At 30.9% G+C, this 21,336-nt stretch overlaps 1 protein-coding gene across 1 annotated transcript in view; it reads left to right on the plus strand.

Moving 5' to 3' along the window:
* Window positions 1-4,630: 4,630 nt before the first annotated feature.
* Window positions 4,631-21,336, plus strand: part of LOC124535602 (ammonium transporter Rh type B) — a 49,425-nt gene continuing 32,719 nt past the window's right edge. Inside the window, exons 1-2 of the mRNA XM_047111867.1 lie at window positions 4,631-4,709; window positions 9,998-10,130. Coding sequence (XP_046967823.1) covers window positions 10,013-10,130 — 118 coding nt within the window. The 5' untranslated portion in view covers window positions 4,631-4,709; window positions 9,998-10,012. The remainder of the gene's footprint in view (window positions 4,710-9,997; window positions 10,131-21,336) is intronic.

Here is a 21,336-nt window from a genome sequence, read left to right on the forward strand (position 1 = left end):
CTCACAATACTGATAAACTGTACAGTAATTGATAATTCGTGATCAGATATTTGTCAGATTCTAAGTCACGTTATTATTTATTTATCGTATAAGATACTGTATGCTTATTGGAATTAACCAAAAAATGTTTTCTTTTTTTTTTCTTAATCTCGTTCAATTAATTAAATGCTATCGTTTTTGATTCTACATGAATATAATGTCAAAGTTTCAGCTCAATTTTCAATTTTGCAAAAAAAAAGTTATTTGAGATCCATATAACCGAGAGAGTAAGGTTTCTGAAGGTAACAAATGCATGAAAAAAAAAACCGATACGAATGCAAAGATATATTAAAATCAACAACATGCTTCTCATTTATTTGAACTTCAAAAGTAATATTTCTTGTCAATTCACAGTACAATAAATAGTTTCTTTTTAAAACAGTTGTTATATCACCTTTGGATTAATCGCTTTATCGTGATGTAATGTCTATTAAATAATAGTTTGTTTTTGATTGTATGAATGAAAACCAAATTTAACAAAAACCCTTTACGCTATAGCATTTAATATACACTACAGCTCTACGTAAATTGGACGTTACAAGGATATGCATTTGATAAGATAAATATTTTATTACGAGTTCAACAATTTTTACGATTTATGTGACGTTAAGATTAAATAAATATTAAGATGTAACGATTCGAGATGGCGTAGTGGTTAGCAATCATGAATATTAAATAATTATTTTTTTTCTTGGTGGTAGGGTTTTCTGCCAGCCCATCTGGTTAGGTACCACCACAATATTGTGTTCCGGTTTGAAGGGTGACTGAGCCAGTGTAATTACAGGCACATGGGACATAGCATCTTAGCTCCCCAGGTTGGTGGCGCATTGACGATGTAAGGAATAATTAATATTTCTTACAGCGTCATTGTCTATGGGTGATGGTGACCACTTTCCATCAGGTGGCCCAAATGCTCGTCCACCAACCAGTTCCATAAAAATTCATTTCGTACCCGGTGGTGGAAACATCGTGGGGAAACCTGCGTGTATCTGATGGAAATCTGCCATAATGTATCCATCATATTACATTGGAGTAGCGTAATGTAAAAAAACTAAGCAGATTTTGTTAGTTCTATATTTATAATATACTAGTTATTGTCCTCGGCTTCGTTCGCGTTTTACGAGTTTGGTTGTCATGTGTTCAAATTTACTTCGTACCAAAATTTCATTACAACCGGTTCATCGTTTTGTTAGTGAAAGAACGACAGACTAACATACGGATAAAGTTACCTTCACATTTTTAATATTTGTATGGAACTATAGATTAGTTTTATGACCCACTGCCAGTCAAAGGATTTCATAGCATCTCACCGTAATTCTCAATGGAATTCTCCAGATCATCTCGTCATCTCCATCAACGCCAGATCTACCCAATGAGATTTTCCTTTAGATATTTACTAAAAGTAGCACAGCATACGATTACTATTTTATTTATCTAATCGCTTGAAAAAATCGATCTTCATTCGTTTCAACATACGTCATTTTGAAAATTTAATATTTGTTCATAACGTAACTGTGAGTAAAATATTCAAAGGGAAAATCATTACATTCTCTTTTGCTCGGAAAAACGGAATACCATGGATACCGCCAATTATTATAGCGAACTTCAAACAGCTGTTATTATAGATTCAAGATTCGTATACAACACTTTCAGTTCCAGATGATTTATGGACAACCTTATATTTCTTGCATTTTCTCACGTGAAAGAATAATAATCCTCGTTGTTAGTCAAACACATACTAAGTCATATAAAAATTGTTCAAAACCAGGGTATCAAATATAATATTTTTCAATCAGTGGTCAAACTTAAAATCTGCTGTATACTAATATTATATATGTGAACATAACTCTGTCTGTAAAATGTCTGTAAATAATATTACATGCTATAATTTTAAATTATTGATTTGGCTTAAACCACCCACGGTACATTGGAAATTCATCCGCTAAACAGCCATACTTATTATTGTGGTATTCCAGTTTGAAGGGTTACAACATCTTAGTTCCATAATATATTGTTGGCGCATTGGCGATGTAAGAAATGGTAAATATTTCTTAAAGGGCCTATAGGCGATGGTGACCACTTACCATTATCGAGGGCTATTCACACAATGGAATTTGTCTCGTTTTCTTGATATATTTTAACACAAAATAAAATTTATATCCCTGTTATTGACACATAACATCTCAGAGGTATTTTAATTGAAATATTGTATTGCAAACTAATATTATACAAGTAACACAAGTACAAGGGCGCCGTATATGCTAAATGGAATATAATTGACGTCTCCAGTGAATCGCTTGCTACAAACAATCTACCCATCTCATTCGAATTATATAGGGTGTAACAAGGACGGTTATGTTGCAGTTAGTATGGTAATATAGGCAATTTAAACATAGTTCCAATTGTTTCAAAATTAATTCGCATTTTTAAGATGTAATGTAGATGTATTTAAGATGTCTGTTCATGATACGCTATAAAATCTTCGTTTTAAAAAGACCTACGTCGTGAAATATTAATCGCACATATTTCCATTACGCGGAAACAGGGAGTCACTTCACTCCACTATCACAGACGCTATGGACCTATTCAGGTCAAACATTTGTGGTTACTTCTGCCTGTTCAAATTTCAAGGTTGATTTTTAACGGTCTTGGGTATTAGGATTAACACTGTTGTTATAAAGTTTGACTTCTGTCATTTGTACTGGACGCTATGTGTAATATTTTAGTCATTGCTATACATAATAAAATTGATTTGGGTTATATTACTCTGATAATAAAAAAAGTCAATACAAATACAATCTTTATTTAATCTATATAAATATTGTAAATGTGACAGTAACTATATCTGTCTGTCTGTCTTTCACGACCAAACCGCTGAACCGAATTTGATACAATTACACTTGAACTCCAAAAAGACATAGGCTACTTTTCTTGTCTAGCACATGACAAAGCGGGTTGCTTCTAGTATTACAAATAAGCATTAATTGGTTGTCAAAAAAGTACCTCCGCTATATCAGACCTTTTTGGCTCAAAAAAACCTTTACAATAACATAAAATGTTTGACGACGTAACGATATTATGTTCCGTATAGGGATAATCAGTTTAACAAACGTCCTCATCAAGTCCCTATGTTCAAAACGGCGTTGCACGCCATATTAAATTAGTTGTGACGTAATATATTCGAGGACTCACGGAACAACTCAAACAAAATTTGTTCTATGTTTAACTATGACTTTTTAGCCATTATCAAAATATATTTATGACGCCATATTGAATTTAGTGTGGGATATACGTCATTGTCATATTCTAATACGTTTTATATAAAATATGTAAAATTTGATGAATGTACATACAAAGAACATATAAATATTATTTTTATCTGTAGTCGAATACTTAAAATAAACAGAATCCCTAGAAAAACGATATAAGGAACCAAGGAGGATTATTCACTTTTTGAAATATTTATTTACAATATAAAAAGAGTTCGAGTTGATAGCATTTGTCTGTAACTAAACGTAAGTGAAATCACGAACATAATTACAAATGTTGCCTGTAATATATTATATTAAATATCAAAAGAAAACAATTATGTACACCATAGAGGTGATCCAATCAGCATATATTGTTTTTATTTACTGGAACTGTTTTATTTTTAATTTAAGTAAAGAAAAAAGGTTTTTAATATCACACCAAAAAAATTAAATTTGAATTTCGAACAATGTAATCCATTTCATTATCGATATACAATATATTTGAAAACACCGAACAAAAATAGAACGCGCGTATATATTTTTTTTGTTTTATACGTTATTCTTTTCGACATGCTACACTCAAATATCGCTCAATGCATCGCACGTTCGGTGTTACAATAAATATAGGATATTGATGGGCCTGCCGCGATTTCACAGTGCCTCGACTGTAAATGTTCACAAACTTTCACATCTGCCTGTTATTTTATTATTATTCGTGAATTACGGAGGTTTTCAACGATTCAACATTATATTAGTGATTGAATTATATGAACTAGTGGTTTATTATAACTTTGCCTCTGGTATGTTGCAATAATAATCACTATAGCCACGATAAAACATAAAATCGATCGAAATGAGATTTTTGCCTTTTTGACGGAGTAGATTTTTTTTTTCAAATATTATATATCATTATTTCTTCCGCCACAGAATTTATCGGCTTTCTAATCTTATTGTTATATAATAATTATTATATATTGCTTATTTACATGGCTTAATAACATTTTTTTAAATATAATAATGCTACAAAATCATACGATTAAGCATAGATACATATATGTATTTTATACTCTTTCAAAGGAGGTTATCGAACTCCATCAATAAAAAATAAATTAATGCAAAATAAACAACAATAAAATGAATATTTGCTTTAGAGAGACTGTTTAATGGTTACGTTCTAAAACCCGATAATTACATAAAAAATAAATTATATAAATATTGAAACAGTATTCCACAAACGAGGTTTTATATTTTAATGAAAATAAATATACGTTTGGCCAGTAACTAGACGTTTATTGAATAGTTTAATAAGACATATTGCCGAAACAGATCAGATGCGTTAAACGTATAGTGAATGAATATTCTCAGTTAGCGCTGAAGCGCGGTTCACTTGATACATACTTCTTATCAGCTGGATTTAAAGTAAGTTAATTTTACATTTCTCGATTTTACGTACATGTTTAAATAAATATATTGTGTTATTATTTAAAGTAAAAAAAACTGATATTTTATTTTAATTAAGATATTAGTTTCAGTTTCCAATTATATTATAAAAAGTATATATTTAAATAAAATTCTTTCACTCTTTGAGTTGTTATTTATTTTAATTATAACCAAATTGGATTGAAAACCTTGATTATTACAAATCTTAGTTATAAAATAATAAAAAAAAACTCCGAAAAGTTACTCTAATAAAACTATCAAATTAGCAGTTATAGTAAAAGATAAAACAATCTTGGTATAATTAAAATAAATTATTTAAGTATATACACATAAATTTATAGTATGTTTATCTGATTTTCCGAGTGTGTATTTATTTGTGTTTGTGTGTGTGTGTGTGAACTTAATATAAAATCGAATACCTACACAAAAAATACTTTACAACATGCCAATATAAATCAAGTATTTGAATTATTTTGTAATACATATTTGTGAGAGCCACATTTATCCTTAAAGTTATTTTCTTTATTAAAATCTAGACCACATTTTCTTAACCCACTTAAAACAAGGGAAAGGTTCTCAATCCATTAATATCATTCTACATATATACCTGAAGAATAACATTCTATTCATGAACTTACTTGGAATATTATTCTTGCATTGGGCCAAATATTGGTCCAACTTGGTTCCAACATGCTTTCAATTGTATTGGTCAATGTTACGCTATTGTTTACAGCGTACTTTCGAGGAACGAAATGTAACCATTTCATTATGTAAACGTTTTGAAGGATAATTATAAAATATTTAGTTACACTATTAATTAACTTCGGGGAATTATTATATAAGCTAAAATTTCACTTTCGATATCAAAGTTATTGATCTGACTCTATAAAGACCAAGTTTGAGAAACTATTTCTGTTTTGAGAAACATAGTGTCAAACGTCAAAGAGTTACATGGAAATCAGTAATTTATATATTAATAACAGAACTAAATTCCAAATATTTCCTTTCTGGTTATTCGTACAAATGACACTTCATACACACAGCTGTTATTATTTTTGATGTATCTTTAATACACAAATACGTTTATACTGAAAATTATTCACTATACACACACATATATAATATATTTTTTATGAGCGTGTGTGTGACCGTATCGACTACAAACAAACAAACTCATCTGACACGAAATATTTTATTTACAACACGACAAAATCTAAAAGTAAATAACGTGGATGACGTCAAACCGGAAGGTATTACTACTATAATTAACAGTGTATGCATATTATTTTCTAGTTGCCTGTGACTTTGCTCGCGTGGAAATTAAATATATTTACAGGTTATTTAAAACATTACGTTAATTTTGTGGTTAATTAGTGTATATTTCACTCCCTTAGGGGTAGAATATCTAGAAACGCTAAAATACGTATCGTCCTATTTTTAATCAATATATCTAAAAAAAATCGGGCTCTCATACAAAGTATCAACTCTCATGTTACCCCTTAAGGGTTCAATTCATTTCTTAGTGGGAGCAAATAAAACAATTCAACACACCAAATTTCATGGCCTTTAATAGCTTACACACGGCGATGATGAGTTAGTCAGTCAGGACATATTATTTTATGTATAAAGGTAATATATTAATAAAATTGCTGTCAAGTTTTCTATAGGCGTTAAAAGAACCCATTTCTTAGCATTAAATAAAAACTTAAAATATAGTAAATAAGTATTGAGTTTTAAAAAGTTCAACATTTTCAAATATTTACCTGAAATTATTCAAAGGGCAGTGAATTTAAATTTTTAGGTTCGCGTGCAGCAAATTGCATAATGACTGTCCAATCTCCATCTAGAATTAGTTTGAACCAAAACGTGAATTCACGATTCAATGAATTGCTAACTTGCGAAATTAGGTTTGATATCTCTACGATTTATTTCAATTTTAAAGGATTTGTCGACTTTCATGATTCACATTTCAAATGGGAGTCACCTTTGCAATTGAAAGCACGGATTTGTATGTATTTATGTATTTCTACGTTGAATTATTGAAAACAGTTTGTATTTGAATTGGGTTGGAATCTTTCACTGTACTAGTAAATCACTACATTTTATAAAATAAAGTCCCCCGGCCACGTTTGTCTGTCTGAATGTTCGCGATAAACGCCAGAACTACTGAGCGGATATTGACGCAATTTTCACTAACAGACAATGAAATTCAAAAGGGAGGCTTAGATACATAATTTAAGGTTAAAGGTTTTTGTGTAAATAATTTGAAATAGAACGACAATTGCTAAACATATCGGAAAAAAACAACAAAAAATATAAATAAAAAATAGGAATATTAAACAAAAAACTTATGTCCATCCGTCTGAAGTTCGAACGGACCGACAGTACACATATAAAAATGAAAAATATTTGTTTTTTCAAAAGGTTCCTTTGAATCCTCAAAGGAACCTTTTGAAAAAACAAATATTTTTATAAATAGTTTTGTGTGATTTTCATGTTTATTTCATTTAAATAATATAGATGAGAGATTACGAGACTAAGGCGAATCGACAGGGAATCGTCCTTTAATTTATCGAATTCCGTTGAAACCTCCCCCTTTTTTAGGTAGTTAATGCCCAACCAAGCGAAAGGGTAACTATTGGGTCGCATTATAATATAGATATTGCCAACTTGGTAAATAATATTTGTTAAAACAGTTTCGAATACAAAATATTATTGTTAGTGAGCTTCGATAAATAATTACATCATAATAATAAATATATTATATTAATTATTACTTTATGTTAATTTATTTTATATACATTTATGTGAATGTATTAACTGGTCCTAATTTACATCATCAATCATACCCAAAAATTTTGGGTTAGAATCCAGACACGTAACACGGGCAGTAAACATGTACTTAATTTGGGCTATAATTCATTTTGTGCTTAAAGATGAAGATAGACCGAAAATCGATAATACCGTATTGGAGTAGTGTGGAGCTAAACTTCCTATCCATTCAAGAGTGAAGGACTTAACCCAGTAGGGGGAAAGAAGGCTATCACTTATCTGTTCAACGACTTTAACTATTCCTTAGTAAATATCACGCCAATTCGTCATTTCAGTTGAGAAGTGAAGAATTTTCTTCTACCCAAGAAACATACCTACGTTAGCATTAATAATATTATTGAGTACTGTTTTTAGTGACTACCGACTGGGTCACAACAACAAAACAACAGCCTGTAAATTTCTTACTGCTGGGCTCACGCCTCTTCTCCCTTTGAGGAGAAGGTTTGGAATCATTCCACAACGCTGTTCCAAAGCGGGTTGATGGAATACACATGTGGCAGAATTTATATTAAATTAGACACATGCAGGTTTCCTCACGATGTTTTCCTTCCCCACTTAGCTCGAGATGAATTATAAATACAAATTAAGCTGATGAATACTGAGTGGCACTTGCCTGGATTTGAACCTTGGCCATCTCGCTTCTCTTTCACTATATTTTTTGTCTTTGTACAAGATTTGCGTTCTGATCACTAAAAAAGTAATACTAATTTTTTTGAAGAGCACCAGTAGCTATTGAGTGATGTTCAAAAATTATTTATGATTCAATTTTCTTACAGATAAAATTATAACAATAATAAAAGCATATTTTTGAAACGCCTTCATATAAATAATAGCATAATACAATCCGTAAACGTACTCGTTAATAAATCACGCCGTACACCTTTATAATTTTTTTTTACGCACATCTTATAATATCCCCGACATGAATGGCCCTAATTCTAAACGGAAATTTATTTTCAACGTATTTTTTTCGAAATTCAAAAAACGAAGACGTTCTATTCATTAGTATTTTCTGTGATAATTGTTTTGCTTTGCAACGATTTTGGCGACTGGACACGATGACCATATTTATCCTCTTAATTTGCTATTGAATATTTTTAATTCTTAATTTAAATCAGGCAAATTATTGGAGTCAGTGATTTGGGGACAAAATGTTTTTTTTATACATTTATCTGAAAAGAAATACCTTTGCAAAATCTAATCTAAGTGCTGAGGTATTCAGCTGTCGGTCTGAATTGATTAAAGAGGATTTCATCCTAATTACCGGCTCCGGACGTGTCACTAAATCCAGTGATTAATTGGTCAAAGTCCGATCCTAATTTTTTGTTCTCTAAATTCCAAGCCTTCACTATTTTAGTCTAACCTTGTAATTGAAGTGTAATTAACAAAACCGTTTTAATTAATAACAACAGCTGTAATACTTGGTATCGTTGTGTTCCGTTTATATTTACACAAAACACACACATTGGTATTTACAAGCACAAAGGACTCTTGTGCTTGTTCCTTGTTGTTTTTGTACATCTTAGTTTCCACGATAAGTGGCGCATTAAGGGATGGTGAATATTCCGTACAGTGCCAATGCCTATGGAAGGCGGTGCCACTTACCATCAAGTGACCCATTTTACAGTCAGCTTTCTATTGAAAATAATATATATTAACAAAGTGGGTGAAGATTATCCGCAAGGATGTAAGAAAAAATACACTTATACTTTGCAAGGGAACACGAAAAAACTTATGGATTTTCTAAGAGAACGCTCATTTATAATCAATTCCTATAGCGAAACTTGCTGATTTCGTTCAGGCTATCGAATACGGTTTTATATTCAAGCCTTTCGTGTGGGGTGGATGATATAGTCCAATGAAAATGAAATGACGTTTTCATATATAATATTAGTTAATTTTCGGGAACAATTTACTATTAATCTTGGCGGTAGGTTGTCAGTTGTTTTGGTGTGTACTTTTTTCTTAATAATAATGAGCAGAGTAATTTTCTGCTTATGGGGTTTATAGAAATCTGGGCTAAGATTTTAAGATTTAAGATTTTTAAATCGGAAAATACTTGTCAATGACACGATGAATAAAAAATTTGAAAAACTGTTATAGAATTTTGAAAGGTAGAAAATTGCTTTTATAAACAATATGTATGTATTTCTTTGTCAATATATTGACACAGAAATTAACATACGTAGGAAGAAGACATCATTGTTTTATCAATTCTCTCACATATTGTCAAAAATACTTGCCGAAATTAACATGAAAGCAATCACATAGTTTACTCAAAACACACACACACACAATACAAACAAAAGTCATTATAAAATAATTGAAAACTGGATTTTTCAAAATAAAAGTGTTAAAGTGGAACAAATCAAAATATTTTTTTAAAAACGATTTAATAATCAGTATATATTGTAATAATACATTTTCTTTTTCAGTTCCAGCCGTTCAACATGGTTTATAAATTCACAAATACAAAATATATACCCTTGTTGGTATTTCAGTTGATACTGATGGTTTTATATTTCATATTCGTGAGATATGGGGGAGATAAACATTACGACGTGAGAGGTATGCAAATATTATTACTTTATATACTTTTCATTGTATAATATACTGAGAACACTAATATTGGTAGCCTTGAATAATATTATATATTATGAATTTATTGGTGGTAGAGCTTTGTCCAGTTATATTCTACCTTCAAACTGCATTACACAGTATTTTTGTTTTCCAGTTTACATGGTAAGTGAGTGTAAATACAGGTACAAGGGACATAAAATTTTAGTTCCCGAGGTATATAATTGTTAATATTTCTGATGGTGTCCAATTATAATCAGGTGGCCCATTTACTTTTGCGCCTACCTAAATCATAAAAAACATGTTTCGAAACTAGTTTTATAACGTTGCAACACCAATAACCTACCTAAAATTTTATAATTAGAATGTGACAGAATATTTGTTCCCTTTTCAAATATTTTATTACCCATAAAATGACGCGACGCAGGTGTCATTTTATTTTTAATTTCGCCTATTGCAAATGAAAAAAAATTGAAGAGGAAATATTTAATTGACCTTTCGGCCTTTATCTTTTTAAACGAATACGACCAAGATAATAATGAAGAGGCGCCATTTTTATTAAGGCGACCAACTTGACAATTTAAATAAATTTCGTGATATTAATATTAATCACTATGTTATGTAATATGATACTCAGTGACGAGTAGCAATAACATTGCAATTAATTTAAACAACAAATTCCTTATTAATCCCGTTAAATACTAAACGACTCTTGTCACATTCTTAATGTCACAACAATGAATGATGAATGTTTCTCGTTTCTATTGAAGAATTGAAAGAATGATACGCCGTTGGATTGTTTTCATTGTTGCAATGCGAATGATATAATACATGTAGTTGTTTACACACATACAAATTTTTCAAAATGACAATATCTTTGGCTTTACTTGATTGCATGGTTGGGGTCTGGGTAGGTTTGTTCCATTTCATTACATAGTATAAAACAAAGTCGCTTACCGCTGTCCGCTAAACCAAACAGCTAACATCATTTCAATTTAATTAGTGTTATTGTGTTCCGGATTGAAGGATGAAAGTAAGTAGCTATAGGGTCATAACATCTTGGCTCGAAGTTAATATTTCTTACGTTATAACGTTATAAGGTGGCCTCTGTGCTGCCTTAAGAATAAACAAATAATAAAATAATAACATCGGTCAAACTAATCTTTCAGTTGAATTTATTGTATGCAATACACGAATTAACACATTTATTTATATGTTCCAAATTGTTATTAAGTTATTTTGTCAATATCACGTAACAGATCACTTTATAACATAGACACGTCTTCATCAAGTTTAATCGACTACGCCTCTGATTTGTGATTAGCGTAACGATATTACCTCAGTAATATTATCGCTTTATTATAGTTGAAGATTTGAAATAATATTATTTTGAATTTAGATCCAACTTCGGTTTATAATTATATGAACCGAGATGGCCCAGTGGTTAGAACGCATGCTTCTTAACCGATGATTGCGAACTTTCCTTTTCTTTTGTGTTTATAATCTCGTACCTAGCGAAGGAAATTATCGTAAGGAAACCTGAACGTATCTATTTTTAATTAAATTCTGTCTCTATCTACCACTCATCGCAAGAAAGTATATTGGTGGAAATACCTCCAAACCTTCTCGTCAAAGGGAGAAGAGATTGACAGTCTCTCAAATGTTTTTTTTTTTTTTTATAATTATATGTAGTTAGTATTTTCCTCGAAGGAGGTTTTAATGCGCAATTTTGAATTTGTTGTTAGATGCCACTGCATACTTGATAAGTCAACGGAAAAAACAGTAAACGTGTTACTTATTGTCAGTCTACTCATAATGTTTATCAATACAAAGACGTTCAAGGAAAAGCCCGTTAAAACATCTCCCAATCACCGATATGCAATATTGAGTGAAGCTATTATACAGATTAATAGACTTTGATGATATTAGTGATTGGGAAGTCATATGGCTTGCAAATTAATCAACACATGTGACACGATATAATTATTAGTGTTTCAAATCAAGTGTCCAAGTTAAATAAGTTGTTAATAAGAAATATTTATATAGTTATATGTATGTAAATATTAGAGTATGTTTAAGTTTTCATTTGCTTATTAGTACATTATTTTGCCTAAATAGTTATAGTATACAGTTTATATAAAAAAACACACGTAAAAAAGTTTTTAGTATATTATAGTTCAGAAGTATATTATGAAACCGACTATCCAACGACAATATATACAAACGTTTATAGCCTAAAGAACATTTGATCAGTAATATTATAAGTAATATGCAATAATCGACTAATGCTAACAACGAACGATCAAGTCGCTTCTAACGATGCCTCATTTATTAAATTATAATTGATAGTATAGGAAATTTGCACGACAACAGCATTGCTCTGCTCGCCTTCACCACGGTCGTATAATGTAAAACCACCAGTTCGGAAAGAAATATCTCAAATTATATAAAAATATCGGTTGCACCGTATATCGCATAGAAAAAAAGTATTATGTAAAAGTATAATTATTCATTTTATAATAATAATGTCATTACAATACATACACATTATAATTCATCTCGAGCTCGGCGGTGAAGGAAAACATCGTGAGGAAACCTGCTTGTGTCCAATTTCATCGAAATTATGCCATATGTGCATTCCACGCTATTCCAACCCGCATTGGAACAGCGTGGTGGAATATGTTCCAAACCCTCTCCTTAATGGAAGAGGAGGCCTTATCCCAGCAGTGGATAATTAACAGGCTGTTACTTTTTATATAAATACTTTTAACTTTGGTTTGAGTCATATTGATGACTTGCACCATTTTATAAACTAATTTATAATTGCAGTAGCGAGTTTGATAATTACATTATAACTGTTAATTTTGTTATCAGATCAGTTGATAATCAATCTGTTAATTTGTGTTTTAATCAAATTATGTCAGTTCACGACTTACTTAAGAGTAGTTACTCAATTTCAGACATTCAATACTTTAAAGAAAAAAATGTTGGTGTGTTAATTTAATGATATTTTAAATTTTACGTAAAATTGTGTAACTTGCTCTGTATGGTTAAAAACAAATTACATTGCTGGTATTCAAAGGGTCTCTTTTTTTCGGATTACGCAAAATCAACAGAAGATATGATATGCAAATAATAATAGATAAACAATATATTTGTATTACATTTCAACTAAATAAAATTTAATGTGAAGTTTGAGCCCTTGACGACTAAGATGTTAGTATCTATAGTTTCACTCTTCAGATCGTATAACAATATTCTCTCACACATAATAAATATAGACTCATTACATACTTTTAGAGACAATTGTCAGATTATTTTTTGATTAATAACTAGATCTAATTTGTTATAAAACAATTAAATTTAATTTGAGCGTATGAGGTAGGACCAAGTTAAACCTATAACGTAGTTAAACGTAAGTGAACTTTAATTTATTTTTATCACAAAAGTGACAATGTATGTCTTTGTTGATAATAAATTCTTTAAACCTGATCTGATCAGAACAATACTATATAAAAACAGCTAGGAGGTAAAATATACGATTGGTGGTACCTACATAGAAGGCCTACCATCATACGTTTACATTAGTTTCACTCAGATTTATCTGATCAGTAAGAACATAAACAAAACCAAAAAGATCTTTCCTGCAATTCATTTTATCATTATAATTCAACTTTGCAACTGATAATGATAATGTTGTCCTGACCACGATAGCTAATCCAAAGGCAGATTAATTATACAGAACATATTGTCAGCAATGATCTGCGCGCAACACAAGTGTTCTTTCGACCTGTTTGAACTCAGAAACCTGCGTCCTTATTAATAGCGATTAGACCAAAGAAGCAGTCCTTTCCAATTTTAAATAAATATAAATCAAATGACAATACAATCAATAGTTATAAATCTCTCGAGTTCAGGCTCATTAAATTCCAGCAACTGGGGACCTGCCCTTCAACAAATACGTTAATTCCACTGAAAAACGTGTGTTTTCATTATTATTAATGTATAATTAAATTAAATATTAATATGATTTCAATGAAATTCTCCTCTATAGTACATCGAATATTTATATTCGATTATAATACCAAAAATTTAAATATAGAATTTGCTATAAATTTCATAATAAGACAAATGTCACATATAAAATATTCTTCTTTAAAAAATGTTTGTTCTATTTTTGAAATGGAATTATATTTTATTATAATAAATTTGACTTTATAATAAGGAAGGACTGCTCGGGAGTCAATTTTGATGTCGTTCCCATGGCCAATCTAAACGCGGTCGAGATGAAGCGGTTGATTCGCTCACTCGTACCGTTTAACGAGTGATAAGCGAAGCGGGTAGCGTGTGATTAAATGAAATTTTTCATTTCAGATATATTTTATTATATTGCTATTTTTAGAAGCGAATTCATAAAATTTAAAAATAGTTGCACTCGAATTCTTTTATGAATGTTTTGAATGAATGAATGAATTATCTGGGGGCACGGCAGTGCCCCCACCAAGTCGAGCAAAAAAGCAGCACGGCCGTACCATCCTTTTCTCGAAGCAATTCAGGCCATTTTCGACCCCCTGTAACTTCGTTGTGGATAAAACTAGAAGACTGAATTTTCAGTAACCATGCAAGCATTGTAAAGACACGGTATATTTCAAATTTCATTCAATTTGAACTAGTAGTTTAAGAATTATAACGGGTCAAAGTTTCTTAATTTTGTCACTCACTCACTGACTCACCGATCATCAAAATTCTAAGGCACTTCTAGCAGACCTAGAAGCTTCAAATTTGGAATATAAGTAGTGTTTAGTGTATGAACCAAGGAAAAACTAAAATAATTAACAAAATGATAAAATTAAAAAAAAAAAAAAAATTACAAATTCAAAGGAAGATTATTTATTATATTATTATAATAACAATATAATAAATTTATTATATTAATAAGCTTTCGAAAATGTTTGTTAATTGTGTAATTACGTTCTCAACTAGTGCACACTTATAACTACAAGACCAGACTAAACTATGACCATGTTTCTTTACATTTCCAAAGACCGCTTTTCCTGTATTTATTTATTATTTTTTAATTTATTTTATAATATTATTAAATATTTGGATATTATGTATTATTATTTTTAATAATAAAATTAATATTATTAATAATAGTATATATTATTAATAATAATATACATATTAATATTTTAGTGTATTAATTACATAAAATATGGATATCGGTTCTGCAGTATTCACATCCGGTCAAGCTTACGTGGCACTTTCGAGAGTTACAAGTCTGGGCGGTTTACATCTAATTAACATCGACTTTGGAAGTGTTAAAGCGCAGGAATCCTCAATTTGTGAATACAACAGACTAAGAATCATTTACCGTCCAGATTTGTCAAAAATTTTAACATCAAGGCCTCCCAGAAAAACACATAGAGATAGGGAGTGGGCTCTTAGAAAAACTGTAGCTGAAGCTCAAGAAGTAGTACCGGAAAAGAGAAAACGGAAGGCTACCTACAAAAATAAGAAAAGTTAATAATTCAGAGAGAGGGCTTTAAGAAAATTCGTTGCTGGTAGATATAACTAGAAGGTACCGAAAAGAAAAAAAGTAGAACTGTCTACAAAATACAAAAAGAAATGAGATTCCATCAAAAACAATACTTGTCAAAAAAACCAAGTCTCGCAACTCAGTTGTTCTGCGGTAAAAAGTTGTGAGATCCATGTAATACCAAGTCTTATCCATGTAATACTTAAGCGACTTCCTGTCTTAATACGTCCACTCCCTAAGACCACGATCGTGGTCCATATATTGACTTGGTCATCGCACTAAATAATTTAATTAACACGTGTTTTTATGCGATGGCCGAGTCAATATATGGACCACGATCGTGGTCTTAGGGAGTGGACGTATTAAGACAGGAAGTCGCTTAAGTATTACATGGATAAGACTTGGTATTACATGGATCTCACAACTTTTTACCGCAGAACAACTGAGTTGCGAGACTTGGTTTTTTTGACAAGTATTGTTTTTGATGGAATTCTTTATTGCACACCACAAACAAAAAACAAAAAAAAGAAAGTAACACAAAATGAATAACATACATTTTTTTTTTCAAAAATAATTTTTTTTTAAAAATAGATATAATTATCATTTGTAGTTTGTTTTGAAATATCTCACTAACTTCTCATATTTGAGTTTTTTAAAAATACGTTAGTATTTTTTCAAATTCAAAAGTGTGAATTTTTGTTTCAATGTACGTAGTCAAATATTTTTATTAATCCTTCTAAAGTTATTTCCATCACATGTGACTTGAGCTTTATTAAAAAAAAAAACAACATTTTAAAATCTCATATACATATTTATAATTGGAACATTTAAAAGGGCAAACCTAAAGTCGTACCGTAAAGTTACCCAAACGCGGTCAGGGTGTAACGCTTGATTGACTCACTCGTATCGCTTGGCGGAGGTTTGCGGTTTTCCTATTAATTTGCGATACATCAATAGTCAAGCGTTTCATCTTAAATGACGACTAACCGTGCTCGATCCGCAGGTATTATATGCAAATTGAATACCGCCATTGCTAAATAAAATTTTCTCAGGATTAGTAATTAACAAATATTTATATTATCTGTATTAATATAATGATTGCTGGTTCAAACTCAGACAAACACTACTGAATATTCATTTGTTTAATTTGTGAATAAAAACATTGTGAGGGAACTTGCATGTGTCTTAATTTCATAGATATTCTGCCACACATGTTTATGTTCAAAACCTTCTCCTCAGACGAAGAGGAGGCCTTAACCCAGCAGTGGGAAATTTACAGGCTGTTGTTGTTGATCTTGTTTATTTATTTAAAACATTTTATGAAATTTGACTACAACGATATTGGATTTATTTTAAAAAATCACCAGTATCAAAATTGTAATAAACCGCTAACTTTCCTAATGTGAACACAAGTTCAAGCACAGATAATTCAGTTTAATTAAATGCGCTAAGAAGAGTCGACTGGAGCACTTTTAGCGATGACTGGATTCAATCCAGGTCGATGGCTTAGATTTCTCGGAAACAAAACAATACGACGTGTGATAGAATTGAAAACAGATTTCCCTGCGCTGTTTCATCCTTAATATAGAATAATACTGTGAGAATTTTAATTAAAATACGCTTGATTGTAAATTATTGAATCTATTAATATTAATGTTATTGTTTACTTGTCTATTTGTACCTATTCTGAATGAATGTCTCTGTAAGAAATCGCTTCTTATTTCATTCACGATGTTTTGATACTTGTCATAAAATGGTACACTATTTTCTAAAGAAGCTTAAATAAAACATCAAGACTCGTTAACATTTTTATACATCAATAAATTTTTATAAATAAAAAAAAACGCCTTCAAAAATGAACTAAAAAGAAAAAAATAATCAGTTACATCCATATCCAATTTACGATTTTTTAATCACCTCTCAAAGTCGGTGCCAACATTGCTAATATAGGTACATAATACATACATACAAAAACTAAATATATTTATTGTATAGATGACACAATTAGACAAACCTTACTATCGATACAAATTAAATTATTTCAATATAGGAATTTATTTACTTTGTTGGCACCGACTTCAAAAGGTGATTAAACAATCGTAAATTGGATATGGATGTAACTGATTATTTTTTCTTTTTAGTTCATTTTTGAAGGCGGTTTTTTTTTTTATTTATAAAAAATTATTTACTGCTTTTCAGTGTTGTTATAATTACAATTGGAAGTGTTTGTCATTCACTTTATTATATTCAGTACATTTCGGCTTTCGACTCTAAACATAACTCAACGCCGTTTCAATACGATGTGGACTGCAATTCAAATTAAGCGTTACCTAAGTTACAATAGCCTAAAGTTAACTGCTGAAAACAGATTTCCCTGCGCTGTTTCATCCTTAATATAGAATAATACTGTGAGAATTTTAATTAAAATACGCTTGATTGTAAATTATTGAATCTATTAATATTAATGTTATTGTTTACTTGTCTATTTGTACCTATTCTGAATGAATGTCTCTGTAAGAAATCGCTTCTTATTTCATTCACGATGTTTTGATACTTGTCATAAAATGGTACACTATTTTCTAAAGAAGCTTAAATAAAACATCAAGACTCGTTAACATTTTTATACATCAATAAATTTTTATAAATAAAAAAAAACGCCTTCAAAAATGAACTAAAAAGAAAAAAATAATCAGTTACATCCATATCCAATTTACGATTTTTTAATCACCTCTCAAAGTCGGTGCCAACATTGCTAATATAGGTACATAATACATACATACAAAAACTAAATATATTTATTGTATAGATGACACAATTAGACAAACCTTACTATCGATACAAATTAAATTATTTCAATATAGGAATTTATTTACTTTGTTGGCACCGACTTCAAAAGGTGATTAAACAATCGTAAATTGGATATGGATGTAACTGATTATTTTTTCTTTTTAGTTCATTTTTGAAGGCGGTTTTTTTTTTTATTTATAAAAAATTATTTACTGCTTTTCAGTGTTGTTATAATTACAATTGGAAGTGTTTGTCATTCACTTTATTATATTCAGTACATTTCGGCTTTCGACTCTAAACATAACTCAACGCCGTTTCAATACGATGTGGACTGCAATTCAAATTAAGCGTTACCTAAGTTACAATAGCCTAAAGTTAACTGCTCATCGCCAATTAGACAATATCATTTTTCCCGATGCAATGCTGTTAATCATTGAGGAGTTCTCCTGGTAGTCCACCATCAGCTAGAATTCACCATAGGCATGTTTACTAACATCAATTGCTTGACGACTATCTTAAAGAAATATAACTAAACTCGTAAAATAGTTACTTACTAATAGGTTCTGATTACCAGTTGTGGTCTTCATCATCAGTTCCACTTCATCAAATGTCACTTTTCGTGAGCATATGACCAAGGCACTTTGAATAAAACCGAAATCACTATAGGTGTGCCTATAAAATTTGAGGAGTTCCCTCGATTTCTCCAGGATCCCATCATCAGATCCTGATCTCCTGACAATGGGACCACCTGTAAAACATACCCTTTCAAACAAAAAAAGAATTGTCAAAATCGGCCCAGCCATCTTCGAGTAATTCGCTAACATACTTAAAAATAAAAAAAAAAAAAGGCCCCGACGAATTGAGAACCTCCTCCTTTTTTTGAAGTCGGTTAAAAATACATAAAACTATTTTTCATGCGATTTTATAAAAACATCTCACCTTAAATTAAATAAATTAATATTGGATAATATCACATACATTACTTAGATCCCAATGTACGTAGTTAAAGCGCTTGTGCTATGGAAAAATCAGAAGTAACGACGACTTCGCAACATAGAAAACTTAATGAACTTCTATACCGACTCGGAGTGATGAGTGTAAATCCAAGAAAACCAGTGTGCACGCTACACGATCACGGAGTATGTCAAATTTAAATAATAATAATAATTTAAAAAAAATCATAAACGAAAAATCACAACGTATATAAGCTAACAAGAGAATACTCAATCAATGCCTTTTATCATCACTCGGATCGACACGTCTGAATAGAGTATCGAACGATCATTGTGCGTAATGGAAACACAAATTACTCTTCAATACCCCTCATTGTTACCCGATACCTTTCAAAGTCAGGCTTAGTCAGAACAATCGTCCCTTATTACCGGTTATATCTTCCTCTATCCGAGTACAGGGTAATTTCATCGGGATCTATATAAATCTGGCCGTCCAGTGATTGAATAGCGATATTAAACTATATATTTAGTAACGGTTTATTTTGGTGTACATTTTCTGATATTTTATGATACAGAAATAAAATAGCAACCAGCCTTTTTTCCCCCACATGTAGCACGGCACTTCATGTGAATAGCGAATTGTGCAGGTACCCAGGACCCGCCTATTTTTTTATGCTTAATTTCTGAAGCACATACCTTCTGTATGTGCTCCAAACCTTCTTTTCAAAGGGAGAGGAGGCCATAGCCTAACAGTGGGAAATTAATAGGCTATTAATATAATATCTGAAGACTAACCCCTAAAACTCGAAAGAAATATAACAAGAATTATTAATAAAATTAACTCCAGTTTTTTTTTAATTATCAAGTATCGTAGAGTGCTAATACAGAAGACTTTATTTATCGTGTATTTTTTTTAATAATGATAAAAGCATAATATCTTACTATTACATCATTTCCCAATTGGCCCAAATCAATCATTAGAATAATTTAGTTAAATGTGCCAGTGGTATAATTTTGGCTGGATATATTTTATTAATTCTAAATATCGCTACATATTCAGTGGACGACAAGCCGTGTGGGGAATGTAATGAATGATCGAAAGCCAGATAGCCTCAAGTCAGGTGAAATCACGTTAATCCGACAGATTTTGTATTAACGTAGAATACAATTGAGGTTTAAAACTAAAGACATTATAAAGGTAAAATTGCGATATAAATCCAATTGATTAATTTGAATAAGATATTTATAATGATAAAAGCTCACTCGAGTAATGTACTGAAGTTATGTTTTCAGTATAATTACACTAAACGATTACATGTTACTCTAGTAAAAAAAAAACATCGTGAGGAAACCTGCATGAGTCTAATTTCATTGAAATTCTGCCACATGTGCATTCCGTGTGAACAGCGTGGTGGAATATGTTCCAAGCTCTCTCCTTTGTGGGAGAGGAGGCCATTAGCCCCGCAGTGGGTAATTTACAGGCTGTTACTTTTTACTTACATTTTACTCGATTGGTTTACGTGACACATTTCAAAAAACCTCCCCCTGTCGGCATGATTTGCCAAAATCTCGAACAAACATTTTCATATTTTAACCAATTGATACAAAACCTTGATGAAATTATACATTTAAACCTTTCTCATGAATCTATGTGGTGTAAACCGTATGAAAATCAAATCAAAATATATATAACGAAGCAAGCATGTCCGAGCGCGTTTTTAAAAAACATGACGTCAGCATAGCTGACGTCACGAGTGTCAAAGTTTCGATCTTTAACCATCTTCGGTGGTATGAAATAAAAATCAGGAAATAATCCTCTCTGATTTCTTCCAATATGAGACAGTCCGATCGCTGAGATGGCTCGACCAAGTCTGTCTTTACCGGTGGGTGCTTGATCTTTTATAACAAAAATAGGTGG

This window comes from Vanessa cardui, chromosome 15 (assembly GCF_905220365.1).
Source record: "Vanessa cardui chromosome 15, ilVanCard2.1, whole genome shotgun sequence".
In the NCBI taxonomy this organism is placed as follows: Eukaryota; Metazoa; Arthropoda; class Insecta; order Lepidoptera; family Nymphalidae; genus Vanessa; species Vanessa cardui.